General features: G+C 38.8%; 1 protein-coding gene across 1 annotated transcript in view; it reads right to left on the bottom strand.

Annotated features, from left to right (window-relative positions):
* Positions 1-21,457, bottom strand: part of carmil2 (capping protein regulator and myosin 1 linker 2) — a 68,728-nt gene that overhangs the window by 47,166 nt on the left and 105 nt on the right. The window contains exons 2-22 of the mRNA XM_063479050.1: positions 15,544-15,647; positions 14,362-14,412; positions 13,969-14,028; positions 13,657-13,778; positions 13,050-13,147; positions 12,737-12,807; positions 12,514-12,587; positions 12,359-12,434; positions 10,019-10,107; positions 9,374-9,468; positions 8,780-8,866; positions 8,117-8,226; positions 7,433-7,510; positions 6,954-7,030; positions 6,035-6,139; positions 5,173-5,242; positions 4,975-5,056; positions 4,120-4,216; positions 2,681-2,735; positions 2,394-2,566; positions 2,141-2,209 (exon numbers count right to left, since the gene is read on the bottom strand). Of these exons, the coding sequence (XP_063335120.1) occupies positions 2,141-2,209; positions 2,394-2,566; positions 2,681-2,735; positions 4,120-4,216; positions 4,975-5,056; positions 5,173-5,242; positions 6,035-6,139; positions 6,954-7,030; positions 7,433-7,510; positions 8,117-8,226; positions 8,780-8,866; positions 9,374-9,468; positions 10,019-10,107; positions 12,359-12,434; positions 12,514-12,587; positions 12,737-12,807; positions 13,050-13,147; positions 13,657-13,778; positions 13,969-14,028; positions 14,362-14,412; positions 15,544-15,647 (1,843 nt within the window). The remainder of the gene's footprint in view (positions 1-2,140; positions 2,210-2,393; positions 2,567-2,680; positions 2,736-4,119; positions 4,217-4,974; positions 5,057-5,172; positions 5,243-6,034; positions 6,140-6,953; positions 7,031-7,432; positions 7,511-8,116; positions 8,227-8,779; positions 8,867-9,373; positions 9,469-10,018; positions 10,108-12,358; positions 12,435-12,513; positions 12,588-12,736; positions 12,808-13,049; positions 13,148-13,656; positions 13,779-13,968; positions 14,029-14,361; positions 14,413-15,543; positions 15,648-21,457) is intronic.

The raw sequence follows: 21,457 nt of genomic DNA on the forward strand, positions 1-21,457 counted from the left end.
TACACATGTATGGCTATCATTAACACTATTTTGCCAACTGTCTGGCACACTGTCACATGTGAAAACTGTTTTAGATAATTAGTCCACTTTGCAATCAGCCTAAGCACTATAAACAGGCCACAGGTAAGCTGTCTATGTGGAGTACAATGGAAGGAGCAGCAAGAGTGAGAAGAGTGAGAATCAGAGGAAGCCGAGGGAGAGGACATGGAGGTGAAGAAGTTGGAGGAAGAGGACGTGGAGGTGAAGAAGTTGGAGGAAGAGGACGTGGAGGAGCAAGAAGAGGACGAGGAGGGGAAAGAGGAAGGGTAAGAAGAGTAAGAAACAGAATAACTGATGATATCAGAGCTACAATAGTGGACCATGTCATCAACCATGGGATGAGCCTGAGGGAAGCTGGCCAACGGGTTCAGCCTAAACTGAGCCGCTACACTGTGGCAGGCATCATTAGGACATTCCGAAATGAGAATCGGTAAGTACTTTGTAGCACTGCCATACTCTAATGAGAAACACAACAGTACCATACATGCAAAAATACTGAAATTGTTACTTTACAGAATTGCTAGACGTCCAGATGTTGGGGGCAGAGGCAGAATGTTCACTCCAGAGCAAGAGACCCATATAGTGAACATGGTGATTGCCAATAATGCAATAAGACTGCGCGAAATACAGCAGCGCATAATTGATAATGACACCATCTTTCAAAATGTACACAGTGCAAGCATTTCTGCACTGAGTCATGTACTTGCGCGCCACAGAATAAGAATGAAGCAAATTTACAGAGTTCCTTTCGAGAGAAACACAGAACGTGTAAAGCAACTGCGATATGACTATGTGCAGGTAAGCTAGTGTCATTGGTTCTGAATTTGGAAGTGCATACTGTAGTGCTGTGCATGGGCCTGATGTGTTGCATTTGTTTTGTCTTGTCCAGAGAGTGATGGAACTAGAAGCAGATGCAATGGGACATGAGCTACTTTTTGTGGATCCTGGTTAACCTCAGTAAAACCAGGAGATGTGGCAGGAACATTATTGGACACCGTGCCATCATCAATGTCCCAGGACAACGTGGTGGTAACATAACCATGTGTGCAGCTATAAGCCAAAATGGTGTTGTTCACCATCATGCAACCATAGGCCCATACAACACTGCACACATTATTGCATTCCTGGACACCTTGCATGACATGCTCACTGTTCAGAGACCAGAGCAGACCCGATATGTCATCATATGGGACAATGTTAGTTTCCATAGGGCTGCTTTGGTCGGTAACTGGTTTACAGACCACCCATCCTTCATGGCAATCAACCTCCCTCCATACTCTCCATTCTTAAATCCCATCGAGGAGTTCTTCTCTGCCTGGCGCTGGAAAGTGTACGACCGTCATCCTCATCAACAGGTAGCCCTTTTACAGGCAATGGAGGAGGCATGTGGAGATATTGACCAGGCATCATGTCAGGCCTGGATACGGCATTCAAGGAGATATTTTCCCCGGTGCCTCGGACTGGAGGATATCGCATGCGATGTGGACGAAATTTTGTGGCCGGACCCAGAAAGACGACATGATGTAGGCTGATTGATCTTTTTTTTTCCTTTTTTTTGTGAAATTCCTATTTTGTGTTCTGACTTTGTCTTGGTTTTGATGAGTGTGAATAAACACCAATACTTGAAGTTTGGATCCTTGTATGTTTACATGACACTATGACAAAAGTGTGACCTCAAATTGACATCTGTACACAGAAAAAGCAAAAGCCAGATGTGTTTTGTATTCATACCATCAGTGTGCAGTTGGCACATTGTGTGCTTAGTAGATGATGGCTTGTGTGTACTGTTTGATACGAAAACACCATTTTTACGAAGGTGTGAAGAGTTAATCTAGCTGTGTTCGCTTTTGCAAGAGAACTACAATGTTTTGATAATTGGGTGACAGGTTTTCTTATTTGTGTGTAGAGTTTTGCAAAAATAGCCAATAGTTACAAAAAATGTGCTTAAGCAATCAGAAAAAACTGTTACACAGTCTTAATGTTGGTTGTCTTTTGGTGTCCTATAGCTTTGCCAGTGTGTGTGTGTGTGTGTGTGTGTGTGTGTGTGTGTGTGTGTGTGTGTGTGTGTGTGTGTGTGTGTGTGTGTGTGTGTGTGCATGACCTCTCCAAGGCATCTGCTACATCCTGGAAACCTCTAGCAGTCACATTGTTTCTGTCCCATGTTAAAGTCCTAAAAAAGAGAGATCAGTCAGTTTGAGGAAATACAGCTCTGTCTTCCACTGATATTTCATACTTTCTCTGCCTCTGAAAGGATGATCTTTAATTCACTAATTAGCTCTTCGGATTAGAAGATTTATTAATTACAAACATTCTTGAAAGAGAGAGAGAGTGTGTGTGAGTGTTTACATGTGCACCTCAGGCTGGTATTACTCATCAGGGCTTTGGACAGCATTTTAGCTCCTGTATCTCCAATAACGTTTCCACTAATGTCAAGTTCAACCAGAGCAGCATGACCACCCAAAGCACTCAGCAGAATGTGCATCCCAGTCTTCAGCTTGGAGTCAGACACTGATAAAGACTGCAAGGGCTGCAAACACAGATTTCAATTTCAGGGTCACAGGCAGGGTAACACATCTGACAGGCTGGACATCCATTGCAGGGCTACTGAATTACATTAAAGTATACTGAAGGTTTCACTCACACACTCTTCATCCTGGATTAGCTGAGCTATACGTTGAAGAACATCAGTGAGTGCTCTGGTCAATAGCAAAGTAGGCAGACATGAAATGAAGGGAGAAAGAAGAGAAAAAACTTAAGAACAAGGAGAAAATACATTTACTGATTTACATTCTTTAAATTACAGGCTGACTAGTTTACAAATAGCACACACTTTGAAATAAATATTGTGATCTGAAAGATTTAATTAGCAGTGGCACGTTTTGTGGGTTGAGCCAAACGAATGGCAGAAAGTGATAGTTCTTTGTGTACCTTGTAACAACACCTGGTGTCTATGGAAAAGAGAAACTCAGATTATGAATCTAGGACCAATATAGCTAGAGGCAGGAACATAAATGCAGATAAATTATGGCTTGGATTATGATAAATAGGTCAAATGTGTGTTTGACCTGGAAATATTCTGACCTATGTGTTTCAAAGGTCAAGTTTGTGTTCATCTTTTAAACTAAATGTTCTACCACAGAAATGATGTTACCATATTGTCCAAATCATGCATCAGTTTGCTGCATTAATACTGAGTGATGATGTTACAGATTCTGAAAGTGCAGCTTTACAGTTGCTGATATTGCAGTTTCTGGGGGTATTTTTTTACATTACTATTACTATACTTTGTGTGCGATACAAATTTTATATCATGCAAATGCTGTTTAATTGAATTCAGTTACTCAGTTTAACAACATATAACCAGGGGTGCACATAAGTGGTCTGCAGGTGCGCATTCGCTGTCAAAATAAAAGACGCCCACCAGATAAGAAGTTGCAACGCGCGTTTGCGTACATAAGATTTTCTGGAGGAGGACAGACATTTGTTTAGAACCACTAAAGATGTCGAAGAAGCAAGCTCCTTTAAGCAATGAGTTTGGTGTTCCTTCACCTCCAAAGAATGTCAGAAGGAGTCCGAACTGCAAAAGAAGCGCGTATTCTCGGAAAAGTGGTTGCAGGAGGTGAGCTGGCTTCAAACAAATGATGAACGCACAGAGATGTGGTGCAGAATATGCTGTGAAAATCCCACTCTAGCAGACAAAAACAGTGCCTTTTATATGTACGCAAACACGCGTTGCAACTTCTTATCTGGTGCGTGTCTTTTATTTTGACAGCGAATGCGCACCTGCGGACCACTTTTGTGCAGCCCTGAATATAACTGTGAACATCTGCATTTCAGTTGCCGTCTTTGACAATCTTATTCTATAAAAGTGATGGCCATCATTTTTATGTTTCTATTCTGATGACCCGCTGCACACAGCGGACTACTATTATGTATAACCACTTACTTTTAATGAACATTCAAATAAGATAATCAGTTGTATTTACTTTACTTGCAAGCATTTTAAACATTGTGAAGGGTCAGTGTGATAAACTGATGTCAGTAGACAATGTAGCAACCTCTTAATTTTTTTCATCATACCTGGATTTCATGGCAAAGTTTCTCCCCAGAGCAAGATGTCGAAGAGACTGACATCGACCGACTGACAGAACCAGGGTCACCATGTCATTCTCAAAACCTACAGTCAGAGAGCAAGGGAAAAGTGGTGGAATGGAGGCATTCATTCTTCCTGGTGTAAATGGGTTTACTGTATTTTCTCTTCTCTTATTATTCATCTAGTGAAAAAAAGCTAACTGTCAAATTGTTGTTGATCATATTAAGGTTATAGTTATGAGGGTGCTATCAATCTTCTCACCTAACTCTGGAGAGGAAAAATAATTTGAATTTTAAAATAAGCATTTGACAAAATTAGGCAAAGAACTCAGAGATACACTGTCACGCACAGAAGTCACCAATTTTGGGTTGAGTCAGTCACAACAGACTTTATGTGGCATTCAGATTAGCTGATAAACAATGCATCCAGAGCTTCATGGAGTTGGTTTCCATGGCTGTGCAGCTTCATCCAAGCCTGTCAAAGTGTTGCTAGTGGACTCAGCAGTGGACGTGTTCTCCGGAGTCAAAGGAATTCTTAATGCTTCAGCATACCAAGACATTTTGGATTTCATCCTCCCAACTTTGTGGGAACAGTTTGGGGATGGCCCCTTCCTGTTGCACTACGACTGCACAGCAGTGCACAAAGCAGAGTCCATAAAGACATGGATGAGACAGTTTGGTGTGGAAGAACTTGACTGGCCTGAGTTAGAACACCTTTGGGATGAGTTAGAGCGGGGACTGTGAGCCAGGCCTTCTCGTCCTGAACTTCAATGTACTGAAATGAGTTTTGCAGGTTTTATATGGCATAATTGGATTTGTGTGTAAGAAAGTTGTTTTGCATACTGTTGTCAGAGATATCCAGACTTCTGATGGCTGTGGCTTCAGAGATGTGTTCCTGTATCACCTGGGCTCCTGCTGAACGTAGCTACACATAAACAAACACATATTTATTGGTCTAAAATATGTACCTACTGTGGATGCTACCATTCATCATAAATGAAAAAAGCTATTCTTTCTGCATGAGGGTATGTGAGTGTGTACCTCGCAGCTGCTTAGGTCTAACTCCAGCCCAAACAGTCGTTTGTTGGTTGCCAGACCCTGCAGTAATAACCTAGTTGCAAAACATATCAACAGATTCATTAACCACAGACTACTAGTTCGTCAGTATTTGTAATTGTTTTTTAGAAAGTACAATATGTGTTGGCAGTGTGGACAGTAGTACTCTGAAGGTAAGCAATGGTTGCTTTTTTAATCTAGTATTTCCTAACAAGATATAGTTTGACAAAAACTTTCACACATATGAACCTAAAGCGCTTCAAAACATCTCTTACTAATACATGGGATGCTCCACAGTTAGTACGTACAATAGTAATTGTGATAAGAGTGGTGGAAAAACTATATTTTTATTCATCTTTATTCTAACCAAGTCAAAAATGCTGTCATATTAAATACAACTAAGGTTGCCAGCGCTGACTAACATCAACCACCACGTTTTTTCCCCTGCTGTCTGATATCATTAAGCACAGCTAACAAACAGGTTTTTATTGAGTTACTTAATGATTCACAAAAATGAAAGGTCAATGCAAAGCACTGATAAAATACACTGATGAAAATAAAACCCACAAAAAAATTTTGTGGTCATTAACATTACTCTGAAAAGCAGTGTGAAAAGTGCCTACAGTGTAGTGGTGGTGAAATATGGCTGTACAAAAAAACGTCTCAACTAACTGCGTGTGACTGATTTAGAATATAAAAGTACAAAAACATGCATTTTAATTCCCATTCAGGGCTTCATTCATTAATTAACTACATTTTTAGCCAGACTTTTTCAGCCACTTTACAGTTCCTACTGCCAACAGTGAGCTTTCGTGTCATATTATAATGTGACAGTGTGTGGACACACCTGAGCGCTTGTGGAGGTAGTTTGGTTGCAGACAGCCCAACATATTTCAGCTCACAGCTCTGACTAAAGAACTCTTGAATGCTCCTCGTGACCTCCTGCACCTTTCTATACACATGCACACACGTGCATGCACACACACACACAGAGGGAGAGAGAGAGAGAGAAAGAGATTTCTTGTAGTAGTCACATAAACATTCATGAAGACAACAGAGTGTCTGGATCAGGTTCACATATTCAACCTTTCAATTAATAGATGACTTAGTAGATACTATCTCTCAATCTCTGAATCTATCAGCTGATGACAGTTTAATATGATATCTTTTTAATGGCTTAATATATTGTGTATATGGAAAATATTAAATATCATTTTTCAAGTTCCTAAGAATTTGTAACAAGATTGTGTCAAACATAGCACCAAGCATATTGTTATAAAAACACCAGTTGGATGAAAGAAATTATGGGACATCTTTTTTTTCTGATTTATTTATTTATGTTGACACCTAAATTATCTACTAATTCTGGAATTGCTCTTTTTTTCTATGGTGAAAGGCGTTTCACATTTAAAGGTATTAACAACTTTAACAACTCTCAACAACATCAGGTGATATGTTGTAAAAGCCACTTGTTTATGGTATAAGCCAGTTTGTGCACATGCTGTCAAAGCTCCTTCTGAACACTTCATGCTACTATGTTCTCAGACTGTAATCTGAGGTACTGCAGTACTGTGTTGAATATTCATATTTAATTTGTTCATTAATGTTGTTTAAGTAAACTTGTGGATTGGTTGATCCTATAAATTGTCGCAGTATGACTCCATAGGCTTGGAATGTCCTCTACTGGTTTTCAAAAGCTGCTGCATTTCAAAGCAACTAAGAAACTGAAGTCCAGTGAGTTTACAGATATGGACAGTGGAGCTGACCTGTGGCTGAAAGGATTCCTGGCCAGGTTAAGGTGCACCAGTTTGTAACAACATCCAGCAGACAGCGACACAAATAACTGCATGAAAAGAAAGGTTAAAGTGAGCGAAAGTTATCTACAGAAAGACAAGCAAGTAAAATACAAGCATCTGAAGCAATTGTTTCAAACCACTGTTTTGATACTGTGCATACAAGAACAAATACAATGACTATGTGTTGGCACTGCATCAGACTGGCAACCTGGGGAGGCTATCAAACTGGATATATGAGTGGATAAAACATAAATATTAACATAGATGTAATGTAATACAGATTGGTCTTGGGCACAAGCTATGAGGTCACTGATTTTGGTTTGTTTTATTGTTTTATCCATTTTGTTGAGATCCAACCATGGCCTCTGATTCTTCCAAATATCAATCAATGAGAAATGAATGAGATGATGGAAAGAAGTCCACAGTTATAAAAACAGTATGTCACTGACCGTGTCCAGAGGGCAGCTGGTATCACTGAGGTCCAGATAAGACAGAGAGTTTGTACTGGACAAGAACTTGAAGAGAAACTGCAAGACACACACAGATGCATCATAAAGTCTGAGTTATGTCGACATGGTTTTCTTTCAGAGACCAGGCAGCTGAAATGATGACAAGGAGAGACACAATCACCATCCTAACAGGCCCGCATTAACTTAGGAATGTAAGAATCAAGAAAATAATTTCCAGAATATTTCTAGGATATTTTGATAAACATAAGACTTGCTTGACTGAATCCATTATTTGGACTCTGCTGGAGAAAACGTTTAGGCTCTGTACATGTCTACATTCTTATCCAGGATGGAAAACCATCAGGGTATGTCTTGAAACAGAGTTGATGTTTCTGGCAAACCTTCATTTACTTTCACGGTGCTTGGACAACACGTTACAAGTCCAGCAACCTTTGTTGTACATAGAAATACTTTGTTGCATGAGCAACATATTGGACCTTGTGGCCTTCGGTGATGATTACCCTTGTGAAGACCACAAGCTGAAATGTTTCAAGCAAGGTCAGGGTAATAGTCGGCACCACTTCTGGATGTTAAAAGTACATGTACTGTAAGTACTGTAAGAGTATTCTTTGCATCACTTGTCTTCAATCCATATCATGTGAAAACACATAAAGCAGAGTGTACCGTGGCTTCCTCAGTAACCAGGCTACTGGTGTTACCAGACAGATCGAGGTGGGTCAGAGATGTTGAGAACCTTTGACTGGAGGACAACACCTGACTCAGACAGCCGAGACCTGGAAAAAAAAACAATCAAACCACAAATAATGATTATTTTGAATGGGGTAAGGATGTAACAGCAAAGATGGTGTGAAACGCATTTATGGTAGCAGGCAAAATATCAGAAGGAATCCTCCTTTTATTCATTTCATATTCATTCAAAGAAGAGCAAAAGGGGAATCTGCAAAACTGATATACCTGGATGTATTGTACAAAAATATGATCATACTCAGCATTTGTTAGAATTTGTATCTAAGAGGTGTGTTTTAGCACACTAATTATAATAATTTAGTGGTACAATGCACAGTGTTGACAGGAAGTGCTTTTATTTTGAAGTGCAAGGACATCAGGAACAACATTACCTTTTGGTCGAGTGACTTTTAAGCAGCACATTTAGCAACTAAAATGTTCTACTGAATGGTTTCTTTCTGGCATTCAATATATTATTTCAGACTGTAAAAGTCCTGAGTGTTCACCTCCTCTTCATATTTACTCGATTCTGTCTTCATTCTGCTCCTTATAAAACTGATGAAAACAGCACGTTATTTCTACAGTTTATAGTGTTTGTACCTCTGGCAGTCATCGATACCCTGGACAGGGAGAGGCGCTTGAGTCCTTTCTCCAGATTCTCCAAATTCTGACTTAGCGCTATTACACCTTGCAGTGAAAACACAAAACATTAACACAACTGTGAGTTAAAATAGTGTCTTTCAAAGGGACATATTTTGCAGAAAAGCACAGGTAGAGGCAATGACATTAATAATAATTCAACTCTGCTGAGATTTGTATATTCTCATTCACTGACTTGACACTTTTTAGAATAAAAATATTCTTATTTTTAGTCATTTTATTCTCTATCTATGATTACTACCTGCATTATATGATGTGTCTGTGCTGCTGACGCTTGCCTTTTCTCAGGAAGGCTTTTATGTTCTACTAGAATCAAATTTGTTTGCCAATCACTTCATACCTTTAATAAAAGTTTTCACTATATACATATTACTGTCTGAGTCTGCACAGACATGAATCTAAACTGCAACTGTTTGGTGAAGGCATACAACTACAAACCAGTTATTATGATTTGCAGCAGTAGACGCCTTTCCCCTATTCACATCTTAGTCACAACCACATACATGAATCAGTTGTCAAATCTAAAAAGCTCACCTTTGTCTTCAATTGGATTGCCAGAGAGGTTGATAGATTGCAGGCTAGACGAGGCATGCTCTTTGAGGGCAGCAGCCATTTTGACTGCAAAGTCCCTGTAGAGAAGATAATTGTCAGTCTCAATACCTGTAAACTACACTGTAAATCAAAGTAATTTAAAGTCTACCTAGTTTAACAAGTAAAAATATTTCTTCATGAGTACATATATTTTGCTGAAGTACATGATATTGTGCAAATGTTTTATACAATTAAGATGTTTGGATCTTGAGTCACCACAGTAACATAAAGGAGGCATCTGCTTGGCCTGTGAGTGAGTGCAAACATTCAGCCAGTGTAACACAGGTCTATGTTGTCACAAGAAGGAGGGGTCCTGAGACAAGAGTCTCAGATTTTGTTAAAGTCATTGTTAAAAGCTCAAACATGCAGTGAGGAGCTGTGTTGAGCTGTGGATAGTGTTCAACTGGTATGGTTTGAAACTAATGGTCCTCTTAGTGTTCTCTCCTGGTGTTAGTGGTTTCTTCTGTATGACAATAATGCCTTCATCAATAGAGCACCTGGGCTCCATAATGACCCCACATCTTTCTGAGACACTTTCTGTTTTTTCATTTATTTTTGACCCGTCTGTATGTGGACACAGAAACTCACAGCTTCAGTCCACTGGCCTCCAGCGAGAGCTCCTCCAGACTGGGAGATCTTGACAGCAGGTATGTCAGCTGCTGCTGGATATCCACTGACTGAAAGAACAAAACAAGAGTCCAAGAGAAACGTGCAGAGGGGTGTTTCCAACTTTCTTTTTTGCATTAGCAGTGGCCCATAAACACATGCACAATAAGCCTGCCGTGAATCCAGGAGCTGGGAGAGGTTTTTATAAAGTCCTGGTGGGGATTTTCTTTTAACCCAAGTTATTTTGTCATTGTGTATTTGGTCTTAGAAATAATTTGGTCTGGAGTGATATCAAGAATGGAAAAGAGCAAAATTTCAGTTCAATTCAATTTCATTTATATCGCACCAAATCATGACAACAGTTGCCCCAAGGCACTTTATATTGTAAGTTACAGACCCTACAGTAATACAGGAAAACAGCCAGAAATCGGACGACCCCAACTGATTGTGGTCTGATTTTAACAGGAAGAAATCTCCAGCAGAACCAGGCTCAGGGAGGGGGGCCATCTGCTGTGATAGGTTGGAGGTGAGGGAAGGAAAATGGGAAATAAAAATGGAGAGCCAGAGATCAATAATAACTAATGATTAAATGCAGAGTGGTGCATAAACTGTCAAGAAAGGTGGGATTGTGAGAGAGATTGAAGTTCCTCTTGGAGAGAGATGGCAAATGGTCTTAACATCCAGCATTTTATGTTTAAAATGATGCAAAGTGCCTTAACAGAGGTTTTATATCTGTGCTAATAGTAAATTATCTTTATTCTTAATCCAAGATATAATCAAAATAGAAGTTCGATTAATATGTTGAATGAGAAATGCAGTTTTAGTGATGAAATTTATTCTAATGATTTTGTCTGAATAGACATGATCCAGCTTTGACTTTGGCAGATTAGTGTCTGAGTGTGGCTGCAGGAATGTGAACGACAAGAAATGTCACCAACCCATCGTTTTACATGATTCTGAATAAGAGAAATGGTATTAAGTGTATTAATGGTTGAACACAGAATCACAATCCACATGTGGTTTTAACTGCTGCTGACAGTTAATTTATCTTAATGTTTTAATACTGATCAGAGTATAATCAGGTACAAGCTCCACCCATATGGTAAATAAGAAAATATGAAATGTGTGGCTGAAAGACACCAGCAGCTTTTTCTCTGCTCATGTTTGACGTGTTATGTGTAGAAACAAAAAGATTTAGATTTGCACTCAGCACAGAACACAGAGATAAGTGCAGCTTCAGATCCAGATCCTCTCCAACCTTTCTCCTCACATAGAGGAAGGTCAGCATTAGCGTAGATTAGGTTAATTATATAAGTATAATTTGGGTGATCTGATTATTATTTTGTGATTATTATTATTTAAGTCTGTGTTTGCTTTGCTCCTGCTAACTGATTTAATATAATATCCTGCAATTACATGTGTTTCCTCTCAGTTTTGACAGTCTCTCGCCCCGTGTTCAGTGTGTTTAGTTTTGCTTCCCCGTGTCGTTAGTCTGTTTCATCCCATCTGTGTTCCCATGTGTTTCCACTCTCTCTAATCACCCTTATGTGTATATATTTTCTGTTTCCCCGTGTCCCTCGCCAGGTTGCCTGCTCTCCTCGCTCTATGTTCCAGGTCTTTTATGTCCAGGTTTCCATGTTCAGGCTCCTGGCTTTGTGTTACTACTAATGTTTAGTATGAGCTTTTCCCAGTTTAGCTGTCGTTAGTTTAATCTTAGTGTCCCTTTTGCATTTGCTCTGTACTCTTTACCAGCCTCAATAAATCAGCTCACTTCTTGTTTAAACCCACTCATGTCTTCGAGTGTCTCCATTTAGATCCACGCCACACACCGGCCACCCGAACATAACAGCTTATGAACGATTGTGATCTAAAACCCTCAAGAGAAATCAGTCTTTTATGTTTTTTTATATGCTTTTCTAATAGTTTTTAAATATTATTCATAATAAATTAATTTACACTTAAGAATGTCACTTGAAATGAGAGCTAAGGAGAAGATCTGATCAGCTTGTTAACTGATGGGGTCACAAGCAAATAACAGTCAAAACAATAAGCAAATAGTTATTTCCATATAGATTCCACAGTTTGATAAAAGTAACATCTCCAGCACCGTAGTCTTGCTCTGTGACAGTTGTGTTGGATCTAACATATATTTTGTTAGTTGTTAGTTAATAACATATATTTTGTTCCTTTTATTAAATGACCACTTATTTTATTCATGAGAATAATAGTCGTCATTTTGAGAAAAAGCTGGATTCAAGTGTGCAAACCTTTAGGTAACTCTTTCAAACACTCAAACATAAATAAATAAAAATCATAGTGTACCAGTTTGAGATCTTTGCAGTAAATCTTTGTAAACCACTGGTTAAAGGACAAAGCCGCTACTGCCAATGCCAGGTCCCTGTGAGGAAAGGAGACAAAGAAAGTATGTAACAGCGGTAAAGTATGACTGGATTAGCCATCATAATGCTGTATCTCACCTGCTGTCTAAGTGGCTGAAGTCCTGCAGGTTGAATTGTCTCCAGTTGTGGATGTAGTAGATGTTGTCAACATCCTGCATAAACAGTTTGACATTAATTATAATGTTTGTATAAAAAGTGCTAAAATTGATTTAAAATTTTAGAATTTATTTCAAATGTGAGTCATCTAAAGTTTGGTGCAGATGGCATTACTAGATTTTATGTTGTTGCAACATTAACATACCCACTGAATCTCTTCTCTAAATGGCATCTCATTGAAATCACACAAAGCAGCATAGGTATCAGAGAATCCTCCTGGGAACAATACTCAAATACATTAGTTCTAGTTTTAAATTCATTTGTTTTTCTGAAATGCAAAACTGTCGGTGATCATGTAGTTAGTGTTGCTAATGTTTGAATCATAAGGTGTTTATGATCAACTGAAATGGTCTTTAGCTTTATCACAGTATGTACAACACATTTATAAATGTTTACATGTTAGTACAGTAAGTGATATCCCAACTACAAATGATCTAAAACTGGGAAATGAAACACACCACAGTAGCCAGGCTGACTGTTCATCTGCTCCTCTATCTCACCAATCAGTGTGAGGAGTCTGTCCTTGAGATCGGGTGGAATTGTCTTCAACAGCTTTCTGAGGATTAAAGGAAAATATGACATGTACCCCATGAAACTGCAATACTCTGCAGACAGACCAAGAGTCTATTGACTGGGAGCTCAGAAATTCAGGTCTTGACTCACTTGATCTATTCCCTCAAAGTATTTTGGCCTTAAGGTCTTACTAAATATATATAATTGTGTTGCTTTTAGAATTTCTAGTCATGTTTATTGTCCTGAAAGCCTAGTAAAGTTGGACAGATCTAACACGTGTGAGATCTGATTTCAACAAGCTAAGGTCCCAAAGGTGAACAAGCTCACTTTGACTGTGCAACAACAGGCCTTTGGAAACCAGCTGATGACATTGTAGTGGCTACTTCTTTTATATATAGTCTATGATTGTTTCCTATATTCATCAAACTGTATGTAAACTTGGGGAGTATCTTTAAAAACACATACTGTATATAATAAACATATAATGTTTTCTGTGATTTGAGAAGCCATTGGCTTTGAGACTGGTACGAGCCCACTGCAAGACGGACCCACCCTGGTGAAGAATCAGGAAAGATCCTCTTCAATGAGGCGGTCATGTGACTGATCATGGCTTCAAGATCTTCAGTGTGTAACACACTGAAATACAGAGTCTGTCTGTCTGTCTCCAACACAATCTGCAACACATCCGTACCATACGTGTGTTACTCTAGAGTCTTTTTATAGAATCAAATATTGTCTTAATGTGTGTTTTATATATGCATAAGTGCATATAAAAATTTAATGTAAAAACAGGTTATATATTGAACATAACGTAAGATATGACATGGGAAAAAAAAATAGGCATGGCACTGATAAATGGTGTACCTTCATGTGACTATGAATATTAATGGCGCAAATCTCCAGGTAGCTAAAGGTGCTCTCCACCTGTGCATGAGAGAAAGGCATGCGTGTGAATACACACACACACACACACACACACACTCACACACACACACACACACACACACACACACACACACACACACACACACGCACACACACACACACACATATAAAGTGAGAACAAATTCTATTTAAAAATGTGATTGTTTTTTGGTAACTGTGGTGCGGCCGAATATCCATAAGGTTCATAGCTCACAATGGTCATTTATCAAGTAAGAACCAGTAAGGAAAAAAAAAAAAACCCTCTTATTTCAAACCTCATCACACAATGTTTAAGTTAAGCTGGTTTGGTTTAAAAAAGAAGTTGTAATTTACCCTGATAGGTTGCTTGTTTATAACCACGTAACCTCTCCATAGACTCAGTACCTAAGAGAAACAGACATCATAGAAACAAAGAGAAAAGCTATTAGATATCAAACTGACAGACCAATGCCTGCAGCTTCAGAGGAACAGTGTCATTTTGTCAGGCCTTGCTATGCAATTTTGGTCCTTTACATTGACCTCCAAACTACAGTAGCACTGAGGTCCACAAGTGGTATGCTGCTCCTGCAACCGTGCCATATGTCAGTGTTGCAGCAGCCGAATGCAATTCTCAGATGGACAGTTAGTGCTCGTAGAGTGTCATCCTCATTATTACCACTCTGCTTACACAGGAAACAAGTTACCATATGAAATTTGGTCACATGTCAGGATGACCTAAAGTTTAGCTTCTTGGGCAAAATACATACAAAATAATGTTGTCCAAATTACTTTTACAACAGTTTATTTACTCTGATTTTGCATCAATCATTAATCATTAATTAATCATGCCATAAATATATGTTATTAAAAATCTGTATTTTATTCCTTTCTACCTTTGACAGAGTAGTGTAAATTTCTTTACTTCGTAAAAATTAACATTAAACTTGAAGTTGTTCAGTGACCTGCTTTAGGAACCTTCATACATGTTTATACATACATTGTTAGCTTTTTAAAGAGCAGGTTATAGTTCTGACAGTAAAAAAGTCAAAATACACTTCAACAAACACATAATCAATTTATAATATGTAATATTTTTTTTACCATTTTTTTATTCAATCAATAATGGACAATAAATTTTATTTGAATACATTGATCCACCTTAAATAAATGAACAAAATATGCAAGTAGTTTAACAACATTATTATTATTATTTTTTTTTTTTACTTTAATCCACAAGAAAGTAAACTTTAAGTGATCCTGACTCTTGATAAAAAAAATATTTGTCTAATCCTAAATCACACGCAGTGTAAAAACAGATCTTTTAGTGCCCCCTCCTGGCAGATTTGTGTATATGCCGATGCCAGAGCGGCCCTGGTGCCCACATAAACGTGTTTTCTGTGTGCAAACAAACTGTTAGCAGAGAAGTAGTAATGAGGCTGATCTTGTAAGAGCACCAGCTGATTCGGATTTAGTTAAAGCAGTCATAGTGAAATTAACATTAGACCAAAGGTATTGGCTTTTACCAATGATACTCACCATAAACCTGTTGGTTGACCTTCCAGTTGTCAGACTGGAGTTGTTCAAAATAACAGGCGTCACCAGACAGACTCTGTGAGGCTTCAGCAGCTCTGATATCTGATCTGCTCACAGGATTACACACAAAAACAGACCATCACTATTGCTATCATACTTTTAAGGACATCGTCACAGTTTGAATATTAAGTGCCTGTTTCTGCAGCACCTTAAACAAGGCTAACAAGGTTTTCACTTCTGTGGTGGACTGGATAGTTGTCCATCCAAATAACTGAAAATAAAGTGTTCATTTCTAATTCGTGGGTGAAAACCCAGTCCTGAAGGCTTGAACTCATGAACTCATATCACCAGGTGCTGGGTTTCCTCCTTTTTAATGCTCTGCCAGCCTTTACTGCAGAGGCTTCAGTTACTGTTTGTTTCTGGGCCTTTCGGTCCAAAGTTTAGCCTTCAACGAGTGAAATGCTCAGTTGGGTTAAGATCAGGTGACTGACTTGGCCATTCAAGGATATTCCACTTCTCTGCTTTAATAAATTCCTGGGTTGCTTTGGCTGCATATTTTGGGTCATTGTCAATTTGTATTATGAAACGACGCCCATCAGTTCGACTCCATGTAGCTGGATTTGAGCAGACAGCTTGTCTCAGAACACCTCAGAATTCAAGCTGCTTCTGTCCTGTGTCACATCATCAATAAACACTAGTGTCCTAGTGGGACTGGCAGCCATACACCCCAAACCATCACACTGCCTCCGCTGTGTTTATGATGTGGTTTGCTTTGGATCGTGAGCTGTTCCACGCCCTCTCCAAACTTTTTTCTTGCCATCATTCTGGTAGAGGCTGATCTTGGTTTCATCTGTACAAAGAATGGGTTGTTTTTTTTTTAGAACTGTGCTGGCTTTATTAGATATGTGTTTTAAATTTTTGTTTTTTAGCAAAGTCGAATATAGCCTTTCTATTCTTAAAGCTTATGAGTGGCTTGGATCTTGCAGTGAACTTTCTGTATTTACTTTCATGCAGTCTTCTCTTTATGGTAGACTTGGATATCGATACGCCGACCTCCTGGAGAGTGTTGATCACATGGTTGGCTGTTGTGAAGGGGTTTTATGGCTTCATCCACCACAATTGTCTTCCCTGGACATCCAGGTCTTTTTGCATTGCTGGGTTCACCAGTGCTTTCTTTCGGTCTCAGGGTGTCAGGATAGATTTAGCCACTCCTAATATTGTAGGAATTTGTCAGATGTTTTTTTTTTTCTGTTTTCACAGCTTAAGGGTGACTTGTTTCACATGCATGGAGAGCTCCTGTGACTGCATGTTGTCTGGTCACAGTAAAATCTTCCATATGCAAGTACCACACCTCAGATCAACTCCAGCCTTTTATATGCTTAATTAATAATGACATAATGATGGAATTGCCCACACCAGCCCATGAAATAGCCTTTGAATCAATTGTCCAATTACCTTGGTCCCTCCTAAACCCATCATCCAATTTTAATGCAGATACCCTCAAATGAAAGCTGAGAGTCTACACATGATATCCATTGTATAACTATCATTTAAATATGTTTCAAGAACCAGGTAAAAAAAAAAAATCAAAACTTGTGTCCAAATATATATAGACCTAACTATAAATTTGAGTCACATCCCATTCTTTAATCCATAGGGTTTAATATGATGTCGGCCCACCCTTTGCAGCTATAACAGCTTCCACTCTTCTGGGAAGGCTTTCCATAGTTTAGGAGTGTTTATTTATAACCATTCTTTAAGGAGCACATTTGTGAGGACAGACCGGTAGGTTTCCTCCACACCAAACTCTCTCATCCATGTCTTTATGGACCTTGCATTGTGCACTGGTGTGCAGTCATGTTGGAAGAGGAACGGATCATCCCCAAACTGTTCCCACAAATTTGGAAGCCCAAAATTGTCCAAAGTGTCTTGGTATGCTGAAGCATTAAGAGTTCCCAACACTGAAACTAAGGGACTGCGCTGTGATCTTACGTGGCCGACCATTACATGACTAAGTTGCTGTTGTTCCAGTTGCTTCCAGTTTGTTATAATACCCCTAACAGCTGACTGTGGAATATTTAGTACAGAGGTGGGAAGTAACAAAGTACAAATACTTTGTTACTGTACTTAAGTAGAATTTTCAGGTATCTGTACTTTACTTGAGTAGTTTTCTTTCTGACTACTTTTTACTTTTACTCACTACATTTTGAACAAGTATATGTACTTTCTTCTTACATTTTCAAAACAGGTTTATTACTTAATTTAAAAAAAAAAATAGTATTAATTTTAACATATTTAAGGTGAGTTATTATTTCACTTCACTGTGAGCCTCCAAACATCAAACCAATTTGAGCCTAAACAGCAACACATGAAAACCAGTCCTGTTCATGTATTATTCACCAGGGCATGTCACATAGAAAGAGATGGAAGAGGCAAAACTGAGCGCCAAAATCAGCGGTTAAAGTGTGATGGGTATTTTTGTTTTTGTTGATATTTAAATTGTGGCAGCAGTACTTCAGCATCTAGTTAGTGCTACAAAAGAGGAGCGAGGAGCATAAAGGAGTCATATTTTAAAGGTGCAGGTAATTTCAAATGCACATTTTATCAGTTCAACAAACATCAGCAAACACACAAACTGTTTGTGTGCAGTTATTTGCACAGTGTGTTGCTAGCTAAAGGTCCAGCTGCTATATTTGACAGGCAGAGAAAAGAAAGAAAGCCAACTTCACTCAGAGATGGAGAAAGATAAGAAAATCAGGACAGGAGAGGAAGAAGAGAGGTTAGATTTAAAGGGAAGGACTACTCAGTTGGTAGAAACATCTTCCAAAGAGCTACTTTCTTACTTTGTGTACATGTCAGAGCCTGTACTTTTTTCACTTTTACTTGAGTAAAGAAGTTGAATCAGTACTTCAACTTTTACTGAAGTATTTTTTTAACACTAGTATCTGTACTTCGACTTAAGTACATAATGTCTGTACTTTTACCACCTCTGATTCAGTAGCAAGGAAATTTAATCACTGGACTTGTTGCACAGGTAACATCCTATCACGGTCCCACGCTGGAATTCACGGAGCTCCTGAGAGCAAGCCATTCTTTCACAAATGTTTGTAGAAGCACTCTAGGTGCATGCCTAGGTGCTCGATTTTATACACCTGTGGCCACGAAAGTGATTGGAAGACCTGAATTCAGTGATTTGGGTGGGTGAGTGAATACTTTTGGCAATATAGTGTAGATGACACTAGGCAAACAGGACCATTTCTGCAAAAACCTGAACTGAGATCCACAGATACTCCACACTGTACACCACCAGCATCTTCACTGCACCTAGAAATTTTGTTATTAGGAGTTACAACTGGCACAACTGGCCGACAAAGGGCGGCCCTGGAAAAATTCCAAAGCATCCTCAGTGTTGTACAGGGACTGAAGGGTAAGTGACAACACGTGCAATGGAAGGTTTAAGAATGGTAAATGGACTGGTTCTTATATAGCGCTTTTCTACTCTGAGCACCCAAAGCGCTTTATACAACTAATTCATTCACCTAACCACACAAGCACTAAACTGTATGAATGGGTGTTAAATGCTCACTATCTAACATTCACACACAGTCACACTCTGATGGATGCATCAGAGAGCAACCTGGGGTTAGTATCTTGCCCAAGGATATTTGGCAAGCAGACTGGAGCCTGGGATTGAACTGCCAACCTTCCAGTTAGTAGCTGACCTGCTCTACCACCTGAGCTACAGCACCTGAGCTGGTTCATTGTTGTCATCGGGTTAAACAGTTGTATTACCAGGCTTTAAACACCACCTATAAACACCACCTACTTTGTGAGGCATGAAGACATCCATCCTTTGTAAACTCTGTTTATTTACCCATGTGGTTCTTATTTTCAGCCCATTTAAAGAACAAACAGGCAGGAGTTCTGACTTTAGTGCAGGGAATTACATAGTGATAGTATAGTGATTTGTGAAATGCTAAGAGTTTGGTAAACTTGTGAAATTGAGTTTTCAAAGAAGCAAAAGTAGTGCAAGATCTGAAACTGCCCAGCAACCTCTTTTTAGCGGTTTGAGGCAAACTGAAATAATGGAAACTTGCCCTGTAACTTTAGCACAGAAAGGAAATGTATTTGTAACGACTTTCAATGTGAATGACTTTCAGTTAAACTCAATATAGTAGATATATTTGAGGGTTTTTTGTCGCTTTAGATACCTTACTTTTACAAATTCCCCAATAAATCAAACAGAGTTAAAATCAGCAGTTACAATAACATCTGGTTTGTGTATGTACCTGTATAAGAAGGGAAAGACTTTTACAAGAGTCCACTCACTCATTCTTTTCATATACAAAATTACAGATTTATATTTTAAAACTCACACATGGTGTGTATGACAATAAAACTCTTGATTCTTTTACTCAGGAGACCTCAGAGACCAACAGTACACTGCTCTGTAGGTGAGGCTGACAAGTTTGAAAATAGGTGACGTGGGCAACGGTAAGCTACTGAAAGGAGATGGACACATTGATCAGGTGTCAAGTGGCCAAATAGTAGCATTCTGATTCATTTCCTACAAGTAATCAGACACAGAGCAAAGACAATGATGAATAACAAAAGCTGATAAAGGATGGTCTGGATGAACGTGAGAATAAAAAAAGCTTTGTGGGGTAAAAATCAGCACAAAGAAAACTCCTTTATGTGGGTGCAAAATGGGAATGACCTGTACCAAAAAAGCCTAAATGAACTGATCAAATTAATGTTGTCCATTCATTTATGAATAACATTAGCTTATTTGGTTGGGGCAAAAAACATACATCAACGGCATCTACAAATAAATCGTGTGATATTAGTTTTTTAATAATCTATCTAAAGGGCAGCAGATATAAAACAAAAACAAAAACCTGAGGCTCAGAAGTTGCTGAAGGACAGAAATTAGGTACGTCCCCCACAGAGACAGTAAAACATCTGTGAGATAACATTCAAACTGTTATTATGCAATAGCTGTATAATCAGGGTTTGATGTTTTACAGAAGTGAGCCCTAGTAGTTCTAACCCTAACCCTGATTATACATGACTAGGTGATCATTTCTAATGAAGTTCAGGTAGCTTAGAGTTTTAAGATGGCACAGAAATTCTCGGAGTCACCTCACCAAACAAGTGCCAGATTCACTGTTATTCAGAGGCTTTTTTGGCACCGGCAAGGTCTATGGCATGGAAATACTGACAGTCAGAGTGCAACTGACTGCTGTGCTGAATTCAGGGACATGTTACATACCATACCTATCATGTGCTCAGATTACACTGAATTTCTGCAGAACGCTGCATGTTGAAGGTCAGCTGTGCACCCACCCTTCTTTAGAAATTAATCGGAGCACTAACAGAGTAGTAATTTCAGAGAGTCCTGGTATCGGACTGTCTTTATTCAGTTCATAACACTGCTAACAAACCACACACTGAGTCACGTTTCCTTCTTTTTGTCAGTTGGTGTCACTGACTGTTAAAGTGGAAACACAGATGGTAACTAAGTAGGAGAAGCTGACCTTTAGGCATAAACAGTTTGTTTCAACAAAAAAGAAAAGCCTAACTTAACTGTATAGACCAGATGTTTTTTATGAAGTCAGGATTTAGTCCAGTAAAAAGTTGTATGGCTAGTATCACTAGCCATATTACTGAAGCACAGATTATTTACATCTTTATAAATAATCTTACATCATTAAAACTGTATGTTTGAAGATTTAGACAAAAAATAAATACATGTAAGATGATCTCTGTGACAGAAAGTCTCAAATTTTGTTGCTAAGCACCCGTTTTTACCCAGTATGGTAACATTTGAAGCCCCTGAATTAGATTGCATTTGCTTTAACTGGGTCAGCTTAAACAGACTGAGTTGAAATACTTGTAAAAACTTTTAAGGTGTTTC

Source organism: Pelmatolapia mariae, linkage group LG7 (assembly GCF_036321145.2).
Source record: "Pelmatolapia mariae isolate MD_Pm_ZW linkage group LG7, Pm_UMD_F_2, whole genome shotgun sequence".
Classification (NCBI taxonomy): domain Eukaryota; kingdom Metazoa; phylum Chordata; class Actinopteri; order Cichliformes; family Cichlidae; genus Pelmatolapia; species Pelmatolapia mariae.